At 34.1% G+C, this 23,242-nt stretch overlaps 1 protein-coding gene across 7 annotated transcripts in view; it reads left to right on the forward strand.

Annotated features, from left to right (window-relative positions):
- The window catches only part of UCHL3 (ubiquitin C-terminal hydrolase L3), a 42,043-nt gene extending 19,909 nt beyond the window's left edge, over positions 1-22,134 (forward strand). For 4 of the 7 annotated variants that reach the window (XM_036455933.2, XM_036455937.2, XM_036455936.2 and 1 more), the window contains 6 exons: positions 306-391; positions 2,211-2,258; positions 12,932-13,123; positions 17,797-17,872; positions 20,797-20,855; positions 21,924-22,134. In XM_036455933.2, the coding sequence (XP_036311826.1) occupies positions 306-391; positions 2,211-2,258; positions 12,932-13,123; positions 17,797-17,872; positions 20,797-20,855; positions 21,924-22,007 (545 nt within the window). In that variant the 3' untranslated portion in view covers positions 22,008-22,134. Of the gene's footprint in view, positions 1-305; positions 392-2,210; positions 2,259-12,931; positions 13,124-14,158; positions 14,312-17,796; positions 17,873-20,796; positions 20,857-21,923 lie in introns of those variants that run through there. The other 3 variants (XR_004991044.1, XM_036455934.2, XM_036455938.2) reach the window with 3 other exon arrangements.
- The last annotated feature ends 1,108 nt before the right edge of the window (positions 22,135-23,242 follow it).

Raw genomic sequence — 23,242 nt, forward strand, 5'->3', positions numbered from 1 at the left:
TGCTCTAATTCCTTGTTTCAAAGTATTACATAAACTATTTTCCTCCCTTTCATTTATAATGGTGATGTATATACTATTAGAAGAACTAATAATCCTCCTCTTTTTTTTATATTGTTGGTAAGTGGAAGTTTAAGAAACAAACAAATAACTTAAGCCTTATCATTTAGGCCAATATTCTTACATGCCTAATTTACCAGTGAAAGGATTTTACTTGAAAAATAAGGCAGCATGCTTCTAGTATTTTCATATATCAGTCTCTTTGAGATATGAAACCTTTTTAATTATATCTTCTTTAATATTTTCAGAATCTGGATCAACCTTGAAAAAATTCCTAGAAGAGTCTGTGTCAATGAGCCCTGAAGAACGAGCCAGATATCTGGAGAACTATGACGTCCGTACCATCTATTGGTCTTGATTTCATATGTGGGCAAAGTTTTATGGGGTTGTAGATTCAGTTTGGGGTTTTGTCTTGAAACTGTCAGTTTGAACAATTATGAATTTGGTTGCAGCCATTAAAAAGGCTTTTTAAAAAATATATATTTCAGGTAATAGTACTGAAATATCCATAACTTGCTGCTTCATTTCTATGTTCAGAGCTGAATGAGAGAGAAAGAGCAGTTTGTTTTACAAGTTTATAAATATCTTATGATAGGCTATTTCTCACCATTCCCTCCCTTCAATAAATATATGTTCCATGTGTCTTTCCCCGGGGAATTTGGAGTAAGGCTGAGACCAATGGAAAAAACAAAGGTTTAAGGATAGATGTTAGGTCATACCCTAGTTCTTTTATCAGCAAAATATTTTTGCATGTGTGAAGGCAGAGGCCACAAAATCTAGTTTTAAACAATTGTACCTTTTCATAGCATTTAGAATAGTATTTAAATTTTATTATTTTTGAAATCTGTTTTTCTTTTGAATGCATTTTACCTTTTTTAAAATTTATTTTTCAGTTATACTTGACATACAATATAACATTAGGCTTTCTACCTGTTGGTAACATTAAGCAAATTGTACAATAAGTTCTTTGAAATTAGAAGCACTGTGGTGTATATAATACTCAGCTAGAATAGTGCTTTATGCAGAGTTTGTTCCCAGTAAATTCATTGATTTGATTATTTATTTTTACCATTGTAATATAATTGGACTATTTTAAATTGTTTTTTCTTTAAAAAACCTGCAGAGCTCATAAAACATCTTCATTTTACATAAAAATGAAATAACACAAAAGTCAATAGTAATCTCACCAATGAGATGTGGCCACCATTAATATTTTTTACAGGGAGTATATATATGTATATACACACTTTTTAAAAAGGAATATTTGATAACACTGTAATATTGTCTTATAACTTACTTTTTTCACTTAACTTATCACAAACGTATTACATACCAGTAAGTATATATTTGACATCATCATTTAATGGCTGCATAGCTTTCCATTGTGTAGTATTTTATTTAACCAACAAATTATTGTATTTTTATTTCTCTTTTCACTGTTTAAAAATTACAACCCGGTATATCATTGTAGCTAAATCTTTGCAAATATCCATAATTATATATACTTACATACAATTATATGTAAATGCATAAACTTGTAGAAGAGAAATTGCTGAATCAAACACAGTGCATGTTTTTAAGGCTTTGATAATTATTGCTAAATTGCCATGCATTGAGATTGTACTTTTACCTATAATTTACTACTTTGCCTATTTCTCTTCATCTTTGCTAATAATGGTATTAGAAGAGAACCTTTTTTTAAGTTCAGGAAACTAAACTCCCTAGCTTCTGATAAATGCATGCTTTTGTTCCACATTTCTAAACTGCTGCCTGAAGCTGCATGGTTAAGCATAACTACAGCCAGAGCACAGAGGAGCATGTAACCTGAAGAAACAGATGAGCTAAGCTTTTTCCGTCTCTGTCGTGAGATGCTAACTTCATTCTAGTCTCAGTTGACTAAACTGTTAAGTGTTAGTCCTAACAATTAAGTTAGGATTCCCACTTGCACCTGAAAATTACTAATATTTAATATCCTAAGTATTCAGAGATTTGTGGGTTGGAAAGTATAGCAATTCATTCTTAAATATTTCAAATTAAACTTTTCCTGAGTTTACTTCAATTTGTTGTTTCATCAGTATTTAGTATTGTTTTCATTTAAAAAGTAGGATATAGTCATTTTCCCCCCCTATTAATACCTTGCATTCCTATTACAGGCTATTCGAGTTACTCATGAGACCAGTGCCCATGAAGGTCAGACTGAGGTATTTCACATTTTTCAAAACTCCTCTGCCAGGTGTAAATTTAACCACAATGTTATTATATAACATGTATTTTTTAAAAATTCATTGGACTTCTTTTTTCCTTTGAAGGAATTTTTTCTTATGCAAAAATTAGTCACAAAGTAGCACAAAAACACATTTTGACAAATTGTTAACAGGCACATTTATATCGGCCATCTCCGTTTGTCTAATCATTTAGATAGATTGCAGATTGTGTGTTGTCTGCTTTGGGTAACCAATAGCCTATGACTTCCCTGTAACAGCAATTTTCAACCTTTCTCATATCACGCACATGTAAACTAATTACTAAAATTCTGCGGCACCCCAAAATATATATATTTTTTTGACAATTTGACAAAAAAAGGATAGTTATAATTTTGGTTCATTCATACCAGACAGCTATTGTGTTGGCTTGTATTATTTTTTTATTGAAAAGTCTAAGGGAAAAGAGATCAATAGACCTGACTAAATAGGTACTGCATGTTTTAAAAATTCTGTGATTTTGAAAATCACTGCCCTATGATATTCCTTTAACTTGCAGATATTTTGAGAAAAATACTTGCACAGTAGTAAAGGTAGATAACCTGCATGATTTTTAATAGTCTTTATCACACCCAGCTTGTAGCAAAAAAACCTGCATCATTCTCTTAGCTCAGTATATCTCTTTTGGGGCAATGTGATGATTTTCATCATTTGTGCTCTGTTAGCTGGTTCTCCTAGGTTTCCTCTCCTCCTCTCACCCCCTTGTTTCATTCTAATGGTTTTCCTCATTCCCTCCTTCCATTTCTTCTTTTCCTTCTCTCAACCTCACACTCTCACTCTTGCGGGAAGTTTGCGAAAAGGTATTTTAATTCAAGTGACTATAATTTAAAGTCATATGCTATATTTATAACACACTGAGAAACAGAAAATGATAGATATTTTTCTTTTTCATCTCATGTGTGACTCTAAACTGTACTTTTTAATGTACAAAGCTGACATTGCCTTTATGTCTTAATAATACTTTTTAAATACCTGATTTAAAAATAGTTAACTGAAATAGTCCTACTACTTAAATTTTTTTTAAAGGAGACAACAATTTGATACTATGGTATAACAACAATTTTTCATTGATTAAACTGGATAACTGAATGTTTATAATAAAACTATTTAGAAATTTAAACACTAATTCTTCCTAATTATATCATACCTTCTTGGTTGCTGTCAGGTTCTGCTTTCAGAAATGTGGACTTTTTGTTTTTTTTTATTGTTTATACACAGACACACACACAGATACACATGCGCACAAAGAATGTCTAAGTAGCTCCAGATTGGAAATTAATGAAATGCTCTGTTTTTTTTAATTGCTTTATGTGACCCTGGTATGCTTTGCTTTTTTAAATTTTAATTTATAGTTTTAAGCTCTAGCTGATTTTACTCAGTGGTTAGAGTGTCGGCTTGTGTACTGAAGGGTCTTGGGTTCAATTCTGATCAAGGGCACATACCTCAGTTGCAGGCTCCATCCTGTCAGGGCGCATGTGGGTGGTAACTAGTGGATGTGTTTCTCTCACATTGATATTTCTCTATGTCTCTCTCCCCGCCCCCCCCCCCCCACCTCCCTTTAACTCTCTCTAAAAACCAATGGGAAATATTATTCTCTGGTGAGAATTAACTAAAGGAAAAAAATTATAGGGTTAAAATTAATGATGATTATCAGCATGAGATTTGTAAACTATGAAAACAGTTATTTGTAATAAAGGAACCAAATGTTTAATACCTGTTTACTTTTTAAAAAGTGTCTTTGGGATACTTACCTTGCCGCCTTTTAGTTGCTTTATATAAATTATAGTTTTATTGCCTCATGCTAGATAATGTTCAGATCTTTTTTTCCAGATCTAAACTCAATGACCAGTATTTTAGAATGCATATATCCTTCTGTGAGTTTATTGTCTTGTGTCTTAAACATTTTCTTTCCTGTCTACCATATATTTCCTCCACTAATACTAATGTAATTTAAATTTGTTTATCTTCTTGCCTGGAAAATCAGCTACTTATGTAAATTTTCAGTCTTTAATTTTTTTTCCTCTAATTCTCACTCATTTTTACACAATTGTGCTGGATTATCTTTATGGAAATATAACCTGAATCATTTGGCTACTGAAATTTTTTAGGCATTCCCTAAATGATTCTTAGGGTGAGGTGGATGGAGAAGTTAGGATAGTTTGGATAGCTTTTTCAAATTGTATTCCCACAAGAATTAATCTCTTCTGAGGGTTTCTCATCTCCCATACTTGGTGTATGTTATAGCCATAAAGTGTGTTCATATATAGCATGGGGCAAAAGTAGGTTTACAGCTGTGATTATGCAAAACACAATTATTCTTATCAACTAGAGGCCTGGTGCATGAAATTCATGCACAGGATGGCAGTCTCCTCAGCCCAGCCTACACCTCTCTAATCTGGGACCCCTTGAGGGATGTCTGACTGCTGATTTCAGCCCAATCCCAGGGATTGAGCCTAAACCGGCAGTCGGACATTCCTCTCACAATCCTGGACTGTTGGCTCCTAATTGCTCACCTGCCTGCCTGCCTGGTCACCTCTAACTGCCCCCCAACTCCCTGCCGGCCTGATCACCCCTCACTGCCCCCCCTGCTGGCCTGGTCACCCCCAATGCTCCCCCCTCTGGCCTAGTCGCCCCTCACTGCCCCCTCCCCCACCCCGCCAGCCTAATCACCCCCAACTGCCCCCCCTGTCAGCCTGGTCTCCCCCAACTGTCCCCTCTGCCAGCCTGGATACCCCTAACTGCCCTCCCTGCCAGCATGGTCACTCCCAACTGTTCCCCAATGCTGGCCTGGACATCCCACACAGTCTGCTATTCAGTCATTTGGTGGTCCCTCACTAATGCCCCTGCCGGCCTGGTTGCCCCATGTAGCCTGCTTTTTCAGTCGTTTGGTTGCCTATCACTAACCCCCCTGCCAGCCCCCTCAGCCTGTGAGGGCATGAGGGTCAATTTGCATATTACCTTTTTATTATATAGGATTATTAATTTTTCATATGAACTGGAAACCTACTTTTACTCCATCTTAGATTTATGCACAATTAAAGATAAGCCATGTGTTTGTGTTTGTGTGTATTTAGTTGGCTTTTTTTGCCCAATCAATACAAATTTTCAGAGGGGGTGGGCATAAAATCAAGTTTTATCTTTATTAAGTATATAATATAAGTATAGTTTGCATGGCTTCATTTTACTCTGAAGTATAGTTTTTAGTTATTTCAATTATGTTAGAATTACAAGGAGTTAAAATGTTCACTTTTTTCCCCCCTGCTTTACGGATTTATTTTATTCTTTCTCTGATTTTGGAAGAAACTGTGAAGGAATTAAGAAGAAACTTAGTTCTTGTATAATGTAGAATTTAAGTTCTGCTTATCTTGGGAGAATCAGATGGAAACAATAAATTAACTCTGATGAAAGTATCATGCATTTTAAGCTATATAGTCCAATTTTGTCAAGAAATCTGAAATTGCAACTTTCCAGTTTTTCTTTTTCCCCATATACTTTCCATATACCATTTTCTTTATCCCATTCCAACAAGACTTACTGGAAATCTTTTTTGGGCAAGTTCAGTCTTAAAATTGAGAAGTGCCCTGAAACTTCTATTCTTGCTCCTTTTACCTCTGTCTCTTATCTTTTTTTATTGTTGTCACTGCTTCTGCATATCATTTCTTGAATACAGGTATGTTTAGAGTATGATTATGTGTGGAGTTGAGTGGGGGACTTCAGTTTGAAAGAGTACAAATTAGGATTAGTTATAAGGGGAAATATTATTGAAATTATTCTTTTAATTCCTCTCTTTCAAAACACTGACATCTTTTTCCATCCATGTGGTCAGTTCTTTATCTCGTATCACTAAATAATGATGTTTAAATGGGTTAAATTGGTTGTTGAAAAGTTAAGAATGTAGTTACAACTATATTTTGTTTACACTTTGTTTTTCTTCCTTAACAAATATTTTGTCCTAAAATTGATCAAAAGGGTCTTTTTTATTTTTTATTCTTTCTTCATCTTTTTTTCTTTTCCAATATCAGATTTGAAAATGGAGATATTAAACTTACTATTTTAAAGGAGATTTCTTAGAATGAACTCATCAGTTTACTCTTACATATCTGACTACATGTAATTCTTCCATCTAAAAATGTCTTCAGCAATAAAAATAGAGTTGAGGCTGTAACTAGGGATGGTGGGTTTTTCTGTTTGTTTTGCTTTAAACCACAACTTTCCAAAGCAGAAATTATGTCAGGAATTAAAGTGTGTGTTTTCATTTATAGTAAAGGAGAATCTTATTTAGGGCTACTCTCAGATTTAAAAAGTAATAACATTTCTGGGACTTCGTTTGGCTGGGTTAACAATGATAAGCTTAAGTTTAATGTAACATTTACAGATAATACATATCTGTAAATGTATTAACAACAATTTCTTATGTGGAGAATTGTAAATTGAAGTGAGAAAACACAATTGTTAAACCATTAGGGAAAAGCATCAAATGTCTTAAAACCTGTGGGCATCTTGATTTATGAACTGAGCAAAATGAAGAAATTTGCCACTATACAGATTTTTCATGGAATATGTAGTGGTATTTTGTGTATTTTGATATCTGGCCCATGTTTTACTCTGACATCTTTGCCAACTGAACATGGATACTGTGTAGGAAAGTTTGCATCTTTTGAATGAATCTGGTTTTACTTTCCTGTTTTAAATTTGGACTTTAAATTTTGTGTAATGCAATGCATCATACTTGAAATTTACTTGAAGTCTACAGAAATCCATTTAGAATTTTGACTTTAAACTTTAATTGTTTTATATGTGTGTATACGTTCTCACATATCTACACACGTCCATGTCCTCATACATGTATGCTTACACATCATAATTTTACTTATTTTCATAGCATTTGGCAGCTGTAGAGAAGTTCCTGATTTGTGTAATTTTTTAGATTTATTCCTAACATCTTAAAAGACATGTCACTGAAAGTACATGGAAATAATTTCAGTTTGTTACAATCAAGTTTATTATTTCATCAACATGTCAATAAAAGGAATCGTGATTTCTTTCTTTTTTTAAAAATATATTTTATTGATTTTTTTACAGAGAGGAAGAGAGAGGGATAGAGAGTTAGAAACATCGATGAGAGAGAAACATCAATCAGCTGCCTCCTGCACACCCCCTCCTGGGGATGTGCCTGCAACCAAGGTACATGCCCTTGATCGGAATTGAACCTGGGACCTTTCCGACGGTCTATCCATTGGGCCAAACCGGTTTCAGCACATTGTTTTCTACTAGAGAGCCACAAATATTATTGGTACTAGCGCGGAAACATTCTCAACTTGGTGTTGCTGAAAACATTGGGCATCAGTTTGGGTTGCTATAGTGTAGGTCTTTACTACTCCTTAGTGTCATGTATGGGTGAATGCAATGGAAATTTAGATGTTTTTTAGGTTTTTTCCATGGATTGTCATAATCTTAATTCTCATTACTTTAAAAGTCTGTCATTTTATAAAATGTTAATTAACATTTACTGAATGTATCTTATGAGGTAAGCTCTATACTTAGCCCTATAAGTATACTGCTCTAGTAATCTCAATTCCTTAAGATAGATATTATCCAAGTTTTTAAAAAAATATGTTTTTGCTGATTTCAGAGAGAGGAAGGGAGAGGGGGAGAGAGAGAAACATTGATGAGAAAGAATCATCGATTGACTGCCTAATACATGCTCCCTACTGGGGATTGAGCCTGCATCCCAGGCATGTGCCCTGACCTGGAGTTGAACCATAACCTCCTGATCCATAGTTTTATGCTCAAACATTGAGCCACACCAGCCGGGCTAAACATACAGTTTTACCCATAACCAACTAGTCTTTTGCTAGTCACGTTATATATATTGTGGGTGATAGTAACTATTTTACATATCTATCAGCTAATTGTCCCTTTATGTTGATGAAATTACATGGTTATAATGATTTTTTTTTTTTTTTTTTTTTTTTTTGTAACAGGATTTTTCTCATTTAAATGTGCAAAAGTTTTGGGCATAGGCCTAAATCTACTAACTTTATTTTAGCATTTTAGAATAATTTAAATTTAAGCATTTAACCTATCAAACACACTTGATTTCTTAAAGAAATACTTGTAGAACTCCTTTTTTTAAAAAAAAGGGTCTAAAAAAAAGGGGGGGGGGTTCTGTATTGTTTTTTTTTTCTTTATTGATTAAGGTATTACATAAGGTATTACATAAGCTTTATCCCTCTATTATGCCCCCATTCACTCCCTCACTCATGTCCTCATTCCATTGGTGTCTGTGTCCATTTGTTAGGCTTATATACCTGCATACAAGTCCTTTGGTTAATATCTCCCCCTTATATTTTTTAGCCTTTACTGCATTTCTAATTCTTCAGTTTTTATTAGATAGTTTAAAGAGCAATCTCTTCTTTTTTTTTTTTTTTTATATATACCCAGAACATGAACATTAACTGAAGGAAAAATAAGTTGCCTTTTTAGACAGACACACTCCCCCACCTTTTTATTAAAGGTTCAGTTCATTTATTTTTAATTTTCATGTCATTTCTCACTTTTTAATTATTGAACAGATTAAAGAGTTGTTGACTTATTTTTACACTAGAGGCCCCATGCACGGATTTGTGCACTGGTGGGGTCCCTTGGCATAGCCTGTGGGGATCGGGCTGAAACTGGCAGTCCAATGCCTCCTGCCGCTTCTGCCTGCTGCTCTTGCTCATCCTAGCCTCGTTGCACCTGCCATCTCTGCTGCCACTCAGTAGGCTTGCTGCCACTCTGCTGTGATCTCTGGGCTGCGGCAGCCAGCCATGCGTGAGCCCTGCATCTGGTGCCCATCAGTCAGCTGAGCAGCACTCCTGCTGTGGAAACACACTGATCACTGGGGGCAGCTCCTTTGTTGAGCATCTGCCCCCTGGTGATCAGTGTGCAGCATAGCGACTGGTTGACCGGTCATTTGGTCACAGGCTTTTATATATATATATAGATAGATAGATAGATAGATAGATATAGATATAGACATAGATATAGATATAGATATATAGATATATAGATATATAGATATAGATATAGATATGTACAAAGTGACATGCCCGTTCATGGTGAAGGAATAATAATTTGGCCTTTTAGTACCCAGGTGTTTTTTTGTTTCTGAACTAACTGTAAGTTTGAAAAATAGATTTGAATAGCAGCTGGAAACTATAGATAGAAGTAGTAATAGATTTGCCTCCAAATCAGTTAAATTACTTGAGTGCTACTGGGTGGATGATTTTGTGTGTAATGAAAACATTGAAATTAGAGCCAGAAGCTATGGGTTTTGCCTGTGGCTTTGACGGTCACTAGTTCTGTGGCTTTGGGAAAGTCATCTAAATCCTTGGGCTGCTTTTTAAAAAAGCCCAATCAACTCAGTGATTGAGTGTTAACCCATGAACTAGAAGGTCAGGTTTCAATTCCCAGTCAGAGCACATGCCCAGGTTGTAGGCTCGATCCCCAATAGGGGTTGTGCAGGAGGCAGCCAATCAATGATTCTCTCACATCATTGATGTTTCTCTCCCCCCCTTCCTCTTTGAAATCAATAAAAATATGTATTTTCAAAAGTACTAACTAGGCCTGGCTGGTGTAGCTAAGTGGTTAAGCATCCACCTATGAACCAAGAGATCTTTGGTTTGATTCCTGGTTGAGGTTTTGGGCTTGGTCCCCCGTAGGGGGCATGTGGGAGGCAGCCAATCAATTCCTCTCTTTCTCATCTATGTTTCTATCTCTCTATCCCTCTCCCTTCCTCTCTCTCTAAAATCAATAAAGACATACATATTTTTAAAAGTACTAAGTAGGAACATAGAATTTTCAGAGTTGAATGAGTCTCAGAAAGTATTCAGGAAAAACCCCTTCATTTTCCTAAAGAGACTAAGTCATGGATAATAAAATCCATTATCACTAAGCAAGGACATATTGCTGCTTCTCATTATGGTAATAAGTGTTTTTAATTTTTTCATGCTGATTTAATATTTTTTATTTCCTGTACTGACTAGTGTTATTTGTTGGAGTAACATTTATAAAGTTTTCCTTTAGATTAACATAAAAAGTTAGTTATCATAAGCATGTTCATTTAATGAAAAACTGTTGGGCCAGTTTTGTCTTTTATGGTACCACTAGAGGCCTGGCGCACAAAATTCGTGCACAGGTATGGTTCCTAGGCCTGGCTTGTGGTCAGGGCCATTTTCCCCAGCAGCTGCAGCCTGCCCCGTCCCCCACCGCCACCCACCCTGGATTCCCCATTTGCCATCGGGTGGTCGGTGCCTGATTGCTGGGGGAAGGGACCGAGAGGTCGGCTGTTCCCGACCGCTCGCCGGCCCTGCCCCGCCGAGGGTGGTCATCAGGCAATCAGAGCCTGCCGACTGGGGAACGGGACCAAGAGGTGGTCAGTGTGCCTCATAGTGACTGGTCCAGCAGTCGTTCTGCCATTAGGGTCAATTTACATGTTACCCTTTTATTATGTAGAATGGTTTATGAAAGGGTGACTCTCAGTATCTAATTTTAAGAGGATTACCCCCTCATTAGAATCTGGTCTAATAACTTAGTATTAAAATCTTTCTCTTGGCCACTTAGGCTATACACCACAGTGATTGAGAGCATTGGATTCTAGAACCAGATTTCCTGTGTTTGAATCCCAGCCCTGCCATGTATTGGTAATGTGCCCTGTACATGTTAATTAACTTCTATATACTCTGATTCCTCATTTGTAAAATGGGAATATTTATAGTGCCTATCTCATGGGTTACTGGAAGATTAAATAAATTTATACATGTAAAGTGCTTAAGAGAGTGTCTGGCACAAAGTAAGTGATACATATTTTAAACTAGAGGCCCGGTGCACAAAATTCATGCAGGTAGGGTCCCTACGCCTGACTGGCGATCGAGGCCTTCTGGCTGCCTGCCAGGGTCTTCCTTCCTTTCCTGGCTGATGGCTAGAGCCTTCCTTAGTTCCATGCCGCCCCCTTGGTGGTCAGCACAGGTCATAGCGAGCAAACTCCCGGTCGAACTCCCAAGGGGACACTTTTTGCATATTAGCCTTTTATATATATAGATAATACTGTAGTTAGGCCACGATTGCTTTCATTTAAGTAAGAAGATAATTTATGCAAGTTATCAGCTTCAGAGGTGTTTATATTTCTTCACTTTATATTTTAAAGTTGATTTTTAGTGCTTATTTTAAGAAATTTTTAATAGTGCTTATCACCATATAGTTTTCTTCTGCACATTATTCTAGTGTTTTGTATTTGTTATATATTTTATGTATATATTTTTAAAAATCAACTTGATATAATTCCATTAAGGTGAGTTTTAAAAATATATTTTTTTATTGATTTCAGAGAGGAATAATGAGGGATAGAGAGATAGAAATATCAATGATGAGAAAGAACCATTGATTGGTTGCCTCCTGCAAGTCTACACTGGGGATCAGGCCTGCAACCTGGGCATGTTCCCTGAAGAGGAATCAAACCATGACTTCTTAATTCGTAGGTGGACGCTCAAACACTGAGCCATGCATCTGGGTGCTTTTTTTTTTTTTTTTTTTTTTTTCCAGATAAGAGCTCTTGCTCATTTTATTCAATGATTTATATTCAGGATATGTCAATATAATCTGCTTTAGGTAGAAACAATACAGACAAAAGAGAAATAAAATATTTTATGCCTGTTACTGAGTGTTCTCATATGTTGTTTTAAAAAATGCATTTAAAAAGTATCACTTATGATGCTCTGCAGTATTTTATAGTATTAAATTATATTACTTATTTCATATAATTACAATTTTTAAATTCACATATTTTTTTTTTAAAGCTGGAAGGAAAGTAGTAAATCATCAAGACTAAATGCTTCACTTTATAAACAAGGGAATTGAGGTTCCAAGAAGTGAAATGACTTACCCAAAGTCACCAAGACTAGAGCTGGCAACCTCTCAAGTCGATTGTTCCTTTCTTTCTTGATGCATGCTGCATGCTGTTCCACTTTCAACTTGTACTGTCATTTATCAAGCTTTCTCTAAAATGCTATTTATAACGGAACATCTAGCTGGATAAGAAATTGAGTGGTTTTGTTTGTTTTTCCAAAAGAAGGCTTTGATTAGTAGTATTTCATTCCTCCAGGAAACATGTGTAATACTGTCCCTGGATTTCAAGTCAGTCAAATGGCCCTGGATAAATTCTTAGCTATATATTCAAGTGAACAGGTTAAAAAAAATAACAAACAAAAGAGGTATTATTTTCCTTGTCCAATTAAGAAAAGAAACTTTATGGCAGATTTTATTAAAGTGATCAAACAATTAAATTGCAGCCTATATTTTGTTCCTAGAGAATTTGAATACAATCAATGCCACCAGTCTGCTATGCATATGAATATATGTAAATATTTTAGATGTGCACTTACAGAACCTATGGCATATACCCTAATACCTTGATTGGCTTTTAACCAATATTCATTTATGGTCTTTTTCTAGATTACGGTTGATTAAAAGTTCTAGACCATATAAATACAAATATGACCATACGTTGCTTTTAAAAATAAATGATCGCCCGGTGACGTGGTCTAAGTAAAATGTTCTCTTTTTTAATTATGTAGTCCTCCTCGCCATCCTCATCACAGCCTCATTGTAGCCACTGCAGAACGAAGGCCTCATCATTGTGTCACCATGCATCCCTGCCCTGGGTCAAACGTAACCATGTAGACCCTGCAAAGGCTACCAGTCCATCTCTCCGTCTTCGTCGCTGGCGACCCTTCTTACGCCTACCATCTTTGGGTCTCCATTCTGTTGTAAGTGTAGTCAATCTTCCATCTCTTCTTCCAGTGACGAGGGCAGTCCATTTTCCCCCTAAACTTCTTCAGTCTTCAAAACGCTTTTCTCTTGGTTCACTCAGCCACTAGTTTTCTCTCCCAATAAGATTGTAAGCATACCTCCATGCTTTGCAGTCTAGCTTGACTTTCACCAAAGCCTTGGTGAAGTCCATCTTTCCACTTCATATCCTACCACTGTAAGAATGCCTGCCTTTTGATGAGTGTTAATTGACATTCATGATAATGTGTAAGTTCCCATCATTTGTTAAAGTGAATATGTATTCTTTTACCCTTCATCTTTCCGATGTCATTTAGTTGACTCAGGTCAACAAATGCTGTGTACCTTCTGAATTCTATACCATTTCTTACTTTTTTTTTTTTTTTCTTCATGTTTCTGAACATGACTTCAGGCTCTTGTCATGCTCTGGGGTGCTTTACTTACTCTATCCTTAATCTAATACTTTCTGGTATAGGGTGTTTCCTCTAAGCTATTTTTTCCTGAGGTGGCTCAGGTACTTGGTTTAATCTTGATCCAATCTTCACTGCCCGTTCAGTTTAAAGAACATCTAAGTAAGAGGCGAAGATTTTTTTCCTTGTGAATTGATGTAGGCTTCCCACAAATTTTAGAATTTCTCCTTCTTGAGTAGATATTAGCAAACTATTTAAAAGTGAGTATATGTTCTTGTAATCTTGCTAATTTTCTTAAATGTTGAGGTTGATGATGGAATTCTAATTATTTTCATAATTGAAATAAACTGCAGGTTTCGGCAACTACAGCTCTTGTCTTTCTAATGTTTTAGACTGTTAGTGGCAATGACTATGGATTGGTTGAGCCTACCTAGAAATGTTGTATCTGAGAGATTTGGTATATGCCATACATTTATAAGAAACTTGACACTTCTATAAATCATCATGACTTTCGAAGCCAGAGGAAGTCTGATTACGCATAATGTTTAATGCTTTAAAAAAAAGTTGGTGTCAAACATTCTTTCCTCCCTTTATTTACTCTTCTAGAGCTATATTCAAATTATGAAGTGGAATCGTGGCACTTTTCCTTAATCATCTGCTTCCTCCAAATATCAGTATGGTCATCAAAAGAGCCTTTGATTTTTGCTGAGTGTCAACAAAACTGGTGTCTCTATGTTTCATTATCCTCATTGGGTCACAGTGTGTATTTGTCATTTTTATTCATTTATCATATTTGTTGTTTCTCTACTGTGCCAATTTGTACAGTAGGAGATATAAGGTGAATTAAATTATCAGAGTAAAACCCTACTTTTGTAAAGTCTAACTTGGACACAATTGATTCTAAATATGAATAAATTCTTTTGTACTTAAAATTATTCTAAATATAAATGAGCATATCATAATTTTTTTTAGGTTTATGTGTTTTTATATAATTTTGATCTTTGCTCAATATTCCATTGCTTTATATCTTCATAAATATTTTCATAATCTAGTGGTTAAGAACACAAATTCTAGAATGACACTCCTGGATTTGTTATCTAGAACATGCTACTTAATGCTTCCATGCCTCAGTTTTCTTGAGAGTAAAATGAGTATAATTATATTACCCACCTTGCAGGGTTTAAATGATAATTAATTGGTTAGTACATATAAAGCACTTAGAGCAGTGCCTAATATATATTAAGTACCATATAATTATTAAGTTACAACTATACCTTTTTTTAATTTGAAATATCTATTTAGTATTTAATTTCTGTCTAGTTGATTTGTTATATTACTTTTTAATTACTTGAGGTAAGTATTTTATTCTAAATTAGGGAACTTTATAAAAAATAATATATGTAAGTGTAGGCAAAAATGATCCAAATCTATAGCTTCTGTTTTTTTGCCCTTTGTTTATTATATGTTCGTAATTTTTTTTAATGAAAAACTTATTGAAATTTGCTTTTTATTTATTCTTGTTTTGGGGTGGAATCATTTTTAAGCAATGAATACTTATAGGTTTTTAAGCAACTAATAATTGCAGGTTTCAGATTACACGTAGACCAAAGAAAAAGGTTCATAGCAAGTACTGACACACAATTTTAAGTCACTAGATTTAGTGATTTCTTATATTTTGTGATAATGTAGTATTAATATTATAGTAATACATAATGGTTAGTATCACTTAACTTTTTACAAAGTAATACATTTCCTTTTTTTTTTTAATAACATTTTTTTAAATATATTTTATTGATATTTCACAGAGAGGAAGAGAGAGGGATAGAGAGTTAGAAACATGAATGAAAGAGAATCATGGATCAGCTGCCTCTTGCACACCCCCTCCTGGGGATGTGCCCGCAACCAAGGCACATGCCCTTGACCAGAATCGAACCTGGGACCCTTCAGTCCGCAGACCAACGCTCTATCCACTGAGCCAAACCGGTTTTGGCACAAAGTAATACATTTCATTTAGACCTCAAAACAGATAACAAAATCAGTGTTTACAGGGATTGAGTATATATATTCATATCTCTGACTCCAATTATACTACTTTTATCTCTAGCACAGTTATATTTACTGACAAGATATGAAAAATGGAAGCTATAAGATGCAATATTCTTACAAAAAAATGTTAAAATAATTTTAAAATTTTGAAAACATAGATCAAAAGATTTAAAATACTTGATATCCTATTGGATAATCATATCTTAAAATGAGAAAACCAGACAAACCCTTTTCTTGTTGGATAAAAAATTATTTCTGGCATTTTTTATAGAATTGAACTTATCATTTGTAGAATTGCCTATGTTTAGCCTTGAAAAATTGAATTCTCTTTTGGTCATTGGTATTAGATTGAGCAATCAATAATACATTTGATTCTCTGACCAGGAAAGTAAGGGAACTCATTATCACCATCTTTAATTCTTTGAAGAAACATCATGCTCGGGAGCTATTAGACTCTTAATAAGAGGATGGAAAACACTGGGAAACATATTTTAGCTTCAGTATGAGAGATAACTCTAACAAAGCTGTCAAAGATGGAATGGACGGCTTCAAAGCCCAGGGACAGTTCCCTGTGGGACGGCCCACCAGAAGTACGGGCTGTGGTAGAGAGGAGATTAACAGCAGTTACCTAAGTCAGTGTTTTTCAACCTTTTTTGGGCAAAGGCACACTTGTTTCATGAAAAAAATCACGAGGCACACCACCATTAGAAAATGTTAAAAAATTTAACTCTGTGCCTATATTGACTATATATAAAGTAATTCTCTTGAATAGGAATCAAATAAACACAAAGAAAGTATTTTATAATTACTTTATTATGAAATATTAAGTAAACAAAATAGTGAAAAATTATAAAATTCTTGTCTTGTCTGCACCTACGGCACACCAGGCAACATCTCGTGTGCCGTGGAACAGCAGTTGAAAAACGCTGACCTAGGTGACTTTGATGGCTACCAATTTGGAATTCTTTAGTTCTATGTTGAAGTTAGGAAGAGTTAGTTTGCCACATCCATTTTTGTTGTTGTTCTGTCATTCATAAACTTGAAGAAAATAATTTCTGAAGAATAATGAGAGATTACATGAGTCACTCTCTCTGTAAATGTTTTAAGGGCATTCAGTAAATCCAAGATAATGTTTTTTCTATATCTTTCAATTTCTGCATCTGAAAACTTCATATTACTACCACTTAAAATTATGTACAATAATTACTAATGAGTAAAAAAAAATATGCATTTTAGAGTTAAGCTACTATTGTGTTACAGGATGTTATGTAATATGAGAAGTAATTTGATTTATACCTTTTGAAAACTTTGTCTCTAAAATTTGTACTTGCATTTAACACTATACTTCATTTCACACCATTTAGATTTGATAAATAGATAACACACATTTGTATTAACTGTGTAGTTACTGTGTATTAAAGACAATGTCAGTGAATCGTGTATTGACTGCATAAGTTACTTGAATGTTTAACAAATGTATCAGATATTGCTCATGAAAATTGAATTTGGTAAGCAAAATAATCTGGGTATAGTTTTAATTTCAAAGCGTTTACTAAGAAAGCAAGATAAAAATCGGCTATGGTTAATTGTATTTTAATTTGCTCTTATCCTCCCTCTTTAACTTTTTGGGTTAATTTCCTGCGTCTATTCATTTATAAACCTCTTGAATGTAGGATGAGTAAAGATACTTATTTTACTCTAAAACTCCTTATGTTCTATTATCAAGGTCAAGTTATTAAAGGGAGAACTCACTCTCTTGAAGTCCTAAAACTTGAAAAGAGTTTTTTTAAACTCTGTTTATGCTATTAAAATGTAAAATATTTTCTTTTTCAAATTTCAAAAGTTAGACAAATCACTTTATGCATTCATTTCATTTGAAAAGTATACATTGCACATTTACTATATACCAGGCATTATGTGAAGTGCTGGGCCTTTGAAGGTGAACAAAGCTTTAGGTATTTAGATTGTTGAGATTAAGAAAAATGTGCTTGTAGTTGACATTTTTCTTGTTGATGGGTGAGCACATTGTTATAAATGTAAACATATTTACTCATTGTCCACTATATCAAAGGTTAAGCATTTAATTATTTTGGATAAATGTTCTCTAATGTGATTTGATATTTGTATGTGTTTACATGTACTTGATTGATTTGTTTGACTATTAACATATGTAATATGTATGTTTCCTCCTATTGCAGGCACCAAATATAGATGAAAAAGTAGATCTTCATTTTATTGCATTAGTTCACGTAGACGGGCATCTCTATGAATTAGGTAAGAATTTTAAAAATTTACTCTGGTGAGAGAAATTGGAAATGAAAAAGTCTACATTTATGATAAATAGGATTTTTGGTATTATTTACTTAAATTAATTGATTGCCTTATAGCATTGAATTGGCATAATGAACGTGTTTTATTTAAGACTTTTTACTAGAAAAAAATAAAAAAAAATTTTGGTGTTCAAGCAACTTACAATTCAAGAATGTTTGCATACCACCTTTACATTTTAGCAAAGCAGTAAAGTAAAAATCATTATAGGAAACTCCTGTAAATCACTCCAGCAGTTTTTACTAAATTATTGAGATAGATATCATCGATATCTGCATAAGCCATTTTGATCCTGAAACTAGTTTTAAAACATAGTGTAATATTCATGACTAGTTTTTATGTTTGGCAATGAGTATTACTAGTTTTCAGGCTTTTGTACTAACTCTTTGTATTACATCTGACTTTTTAAAAGCATGTATTTTTATTGATTTGAGAGAGGAAGGGAGAGGGAGATATTTAATAGAAACATCAATGATGAGAGAGAATCATTGATCGGCTGCCTCCTGCACAGGGATTGAGCCCCAAACCTGGGCATGTACCCTGACTGGGAATCTAACCATGACCTCCTGGTTCACTGAGCCACACTTGCTGGGCTACATCTGATTTTTTAAAAGACTTTACAAGATTCTCTTTTCTGGTATCTTCCTAAGGCATATGTCAAACTATGCATGATTAATTAGTATTTTGGCCTGTAAATACACTTAGATTTTAAAAAGTTTTCTATAGATTATTTCAGGGACTATTTGGAGAAGATCTTCATAATTTTAATTGTTTCATTCAGATAGAGAACTTATGACTCCTTCATAATTGATATATAGTACTTTAGTACTTATGAGTCCTTCTTGCTCTTCTCCATGAGACCTTCTTGTTTTAAAAAGAAAAGGGGGGGGGCCGCAAATAAAGAAACAACAAAGTGAAGTACTTTTCAATATTAACGTGCACTTTTAATTTTCTTATTTAAAAACAGTTTTTAAATTTTTCAAAAATCTTTTCATTACAGTTTGCATACAACACTTTTTTGTACTAATTTCAGGTGTACAGCATAGCTGATAGACATGTAAGTTAAGGACAGAGAATTTTGAAAGGACTCAGACTCAACTGCAAAGAGGTCCATAAAATTTAGATGGATTTTGTGTTTGAAATCACTCTATTTACAAAGAAATCGCTCTATTGAAGGGGAAAAGGAGAAGAAATAACAGTATTTATAAAAATTTATGGTTGTCTTTTATAGTCAAACGATTCAGTAGGAATCAAACTAAAATGAAAATTGTTATGGGGGTATATAATAGACCTCAGAGCTTCACTAGTTTATTCTATAAATTTTACATTTGCTAAGTCAATCTATAAAATTTATATAGAAATAAGTGAATAAGTGTAATAATGATTGGGGATTTTAGTTGTGTGACTGATTTCTGGAAACTTCATTTTCTCTCTGAATAATAAGGAATTACTATTATAGTAGAAATGGAAATAAGAGAGTGCTGAGACTTAACAAACACATTCTATTGACTTTAAGGAAGTAGATTTAGAAAAGGCCAGAGAAACTATACGTATTATCCATAACCAAGGACTAAAAGGTAATGATGACTTTCAGGACAAAAAACTTAGTAATAAAATAAACAACATTGAAAAAGTATTTAGAAAAAAAATTTTAATTATCCATATTTTTTTGTTTGTTTGATTAAGTTTTGTGTATATTTTTTCTTTAAATGTAGTATCTATTAGTCCAAGTCTACTATACAGACACATATTGATTAAAAATTGTATTATATTTAGAAGCCATAGAGTTATAGAAGGGATTGTGTTTTATGAATTGTACTTGAAGTGCCACTTATAAGTCATCTGAGATTATAAATTTTGATGCCCAGGATGGGGCGAAAGTAAATTTACAGTTGTAAGTATGCAAAACAGGGTTTATTCTTGTAATATTATTTATTAATTAGTCTAATATTTTCCATTCGAACATTTGTAAACCTACTTTGTGTAGAGTTATCAATTACCTTTGGTTAGTGTGAGTTTATATAATTTTACACATCTTCATAGTGTTGAAAAATTACTAGTTTATTTAAGTGACTATAGTTGCAGTTATTTTTCCTGGCCAGAAAATTAACCCTAGTTTATTTAGATAATTATTTTATACTACTACCATGGGGGTACATAATTAGTAATAATATATAAAATTTGGGATGGCTCCCTTTTTTGATGTAAACATGTCAGTTTTACTTGGAAGCCTTTTGATTTAACTTTTAAAGTGAAGAAATAATTTCCCCCCCCCCCATGTTTCTGAGGGTGAAAACAGATTCTAACTTAAAAAAAAAAACACCTGACATTAATTTTGCATATTTTTTAAGGAAATTAAATCAAGCCAATATATATTTATAATAAGTTCTGTTTATGAAGATAATTTAGGTTTTCAAACATGAAAGCAAGGTTTTAATAACTTTACTTATAATCTAATAATGTTAAAGAATATTCATAGGTAGCACATTTAAAATATTTGTTTTAGGACATATTATTTTAAATACTAGAGGCCCGATGCACGAAGATTCATGCAAGAATAGGCCTTCCGTCCCCTGGCTGCTGCCACCGGCCTCCCTCCAGCACCTTTGCTCTGGCCACCGCCTTTCCGCCTTCGCTCCAGCCGGAGCCGCCTTCCGCCTCTCGCCTTGTTGCGTCAATTTGCATATTCCCTCCTTATTGGCTGTGGGTGCTGCCATATTTGTTGTGGAGTTATGGTCAATTAGCATATTCCATCTTTATTAGTTAGGATCATTAATTTTTGCCTCACTGTGAGAGGAGGAAAGTGGAAGTTGAAGTACATTATCTTGTACAAACTGCTAAACATTCAACTGTTTGTCTATTTTTTATAGATGGACGAAAACCATTTCCAATTAACCATGGTGAAACTAGTGATGAAACGTTATTAGAGGTAAGAGTAAAACTCGTTGGTTCACTTTAAGTGTTATTAATGTTCTTGTTATTTTTGAAACATCTCTAAAAATCACTTGTATAACATTTTATCTATATTTGGATACTTCCTTGTCCTTGCTTTCTTGAAAAAATCCAAAAAGAGAAATTTGAACTAGTGTTAACCTATAGCAAAGAAAGAAGTATTCAGAGCTCTTCATGTGAACAAGTATCAAATTTGAAAAAAGCAAGAATAGTTTTGCTCTGGCTGAGTGGCTTATTTGGTTGGAGTGTCGTTTCATACACAAAAGATGGCAGGTTTGATTCCCAGTCAGGGCACATACATAGGTTGGTTCTATCCCCATTTGGGGGCACATGGGAGTCAGCCAATCAATGTTTCTCTCTCTCTACCTCTCTCTAAAAATCAATAAAAACATATCCTTGGGTGAGGACTTAAAAAAGAAGGGAAAGGCAAGAATAGTTTTGAAAGATTGCTCTTTGTATCCCATATATCATTAAATCCAAGATAATCGACATTTGTATCTTGATCCTGATTTTATTTTATTTTTTTAAAATATATTTTATTGATTTTTTACAGAGAAGAAGGGAGAGAGATAGAGAGCTAGAAACGTCGATGAGAGAGAAACATCAACCAGCTGCCTCTTGCACACCCCCTACTGGGGATATGCCCGCAACCAATGTACATGCCCCTGACCGGAATCGAACCCGGGACCCTTCAGTCCGCAGACCGACGCTCTACCACTGAGCCAAACCGGATTCGGCTTGATCCTGATTTTAGAGATTTTTAAATTTATGAACAAATTGTGTGGCTTAGAATTAATGAAATGTAATTGTCAAGTTAAAAATTTCTTAAAAGCATTTTAAAAAAGAATACTAACTGCATCTTTTGGACTAAGCTAATTAGGCCACGAAATGTTCGTTCTTCTGGTATGCTTTAAGTTATTCTTCATTGGAAAAAGAAGTGTGCAGTATAACATTAGTACAAATGAAGAAAGTATGAAACACTTATGATTTGCAAATAAAACACATATGTTTATAAACTGAAAATTTATATATTTTATTCCTATAGGATGCCATAGAAGTTTGCAAGAAGTTTATGGAACGTGACCCTGATGAATTGAGATTCAATGCAATTGCTCTTTCTGCAGCATAGTTTGTCATAATGGGAACACCAAGTACTGTATTATTTGCAACAAGAATTTAATTTCTGCTGCCATACACTAACTCAAAAATTTTGATATTTTCATTAACTTGACTGATTAAACTTTATGTGAATTAAACTTTGACTTAATCTGTGTTTTATATTACTTTGTTCTGAATTAAAACTGCATTTCTTTTTTTCCCTTTCTTTCCTGTGAAGGATTTAGCTTGATAACTAGCAATAACTTTTTTATACTCTTTTAAATTTTATGGTAAGTTTTGTATTGGAACACAGACACAGTTTCCATTTGCGTAGTGTGTACATACAGGGTGTCCCAAAAACATGTATGCACTCTTCAATAGCTGCTGATCACTCAATTGATGTTTCTTCCTTTTCAGCCAGACTAAGCTTTGAACAAAGGAAATTCATCCTAAAATGCTATTAGGAGTTTGAAAAGGTGGTTGAAGTACAAACACTGCCTTAATAATTATTCAAAGTGTGTGTACATTTTGTATACACCCTGTGTCCCCCAAAATGTATACATTTTAACAGCTAATAACTCACTTTATATTTACTCCTTTTCAGGTTTAACTGATTAAAATAATGGGTGAAGCTTTGAACCAAGAAAATTTACCCAGTAGCCTTTTTTATGGGGATACATAAAAGGTAAAGTTTACTGTACAAAACTGGGAATAGTCAACAAATGGAGGGGACACAAATACCGAATGAAATGATTCTTGATGTTTGTGATTTCACATTATCAGCAGTGCCTGGACCAGAACAGTCATCAGTTTGAAAACAGACAATGACAAAAAAACAACAACAAAAACTATTCATTTCTATAGATTATTTTAAGTTTTGAAAATGAACTGTATGTCAATAAGCACTGACTTTATAATCATTCAAAGTGTGTATACACCCCTGTATAGAATGTGATAACATTTATTTAGCAAACATTTGTTGAGCAATGAGCTGGACAGCGTTCTAGGTGCCTAAGTTACAGCTGTGAGCACTGTTGACAAGTTTTATTGTCATGGGGCTTATTTTTTTTTGTGAGAATAAAACACATTAATAAGATAGATGCCAACAATAGGTGCTATGCAGAAAATTAAAGTTGGACTTGTGTTAGACAAACTGAGTGTCTACTTTAGATTTTGTGGTTAGGGAAGGCTTCTGTAAGGAGGTAACTTCAAAGTCGAGCCACCTAATAGAAAGGTGGTGGGGAGAAGAAGAGATAATTAATGCAG

Source organism: Pipistrellus kuhlii, unplaced genomic scaffold (genome assembly GCF_014108245.1).
Source record: "Pipistrellus kuhlii isolate mPipKuh1 unplaced genomic scaffold, mPipKuh1.p scaffold_m20_p_3, whole genome shotgun sequence".
NCBI classification, from domain to species: Eukaryota; Metazoa; Chordata; class Mammalia; order Chiroptera; family Vespertilionidae; genus Pipistrellus; species Pipistrellus kuhlii.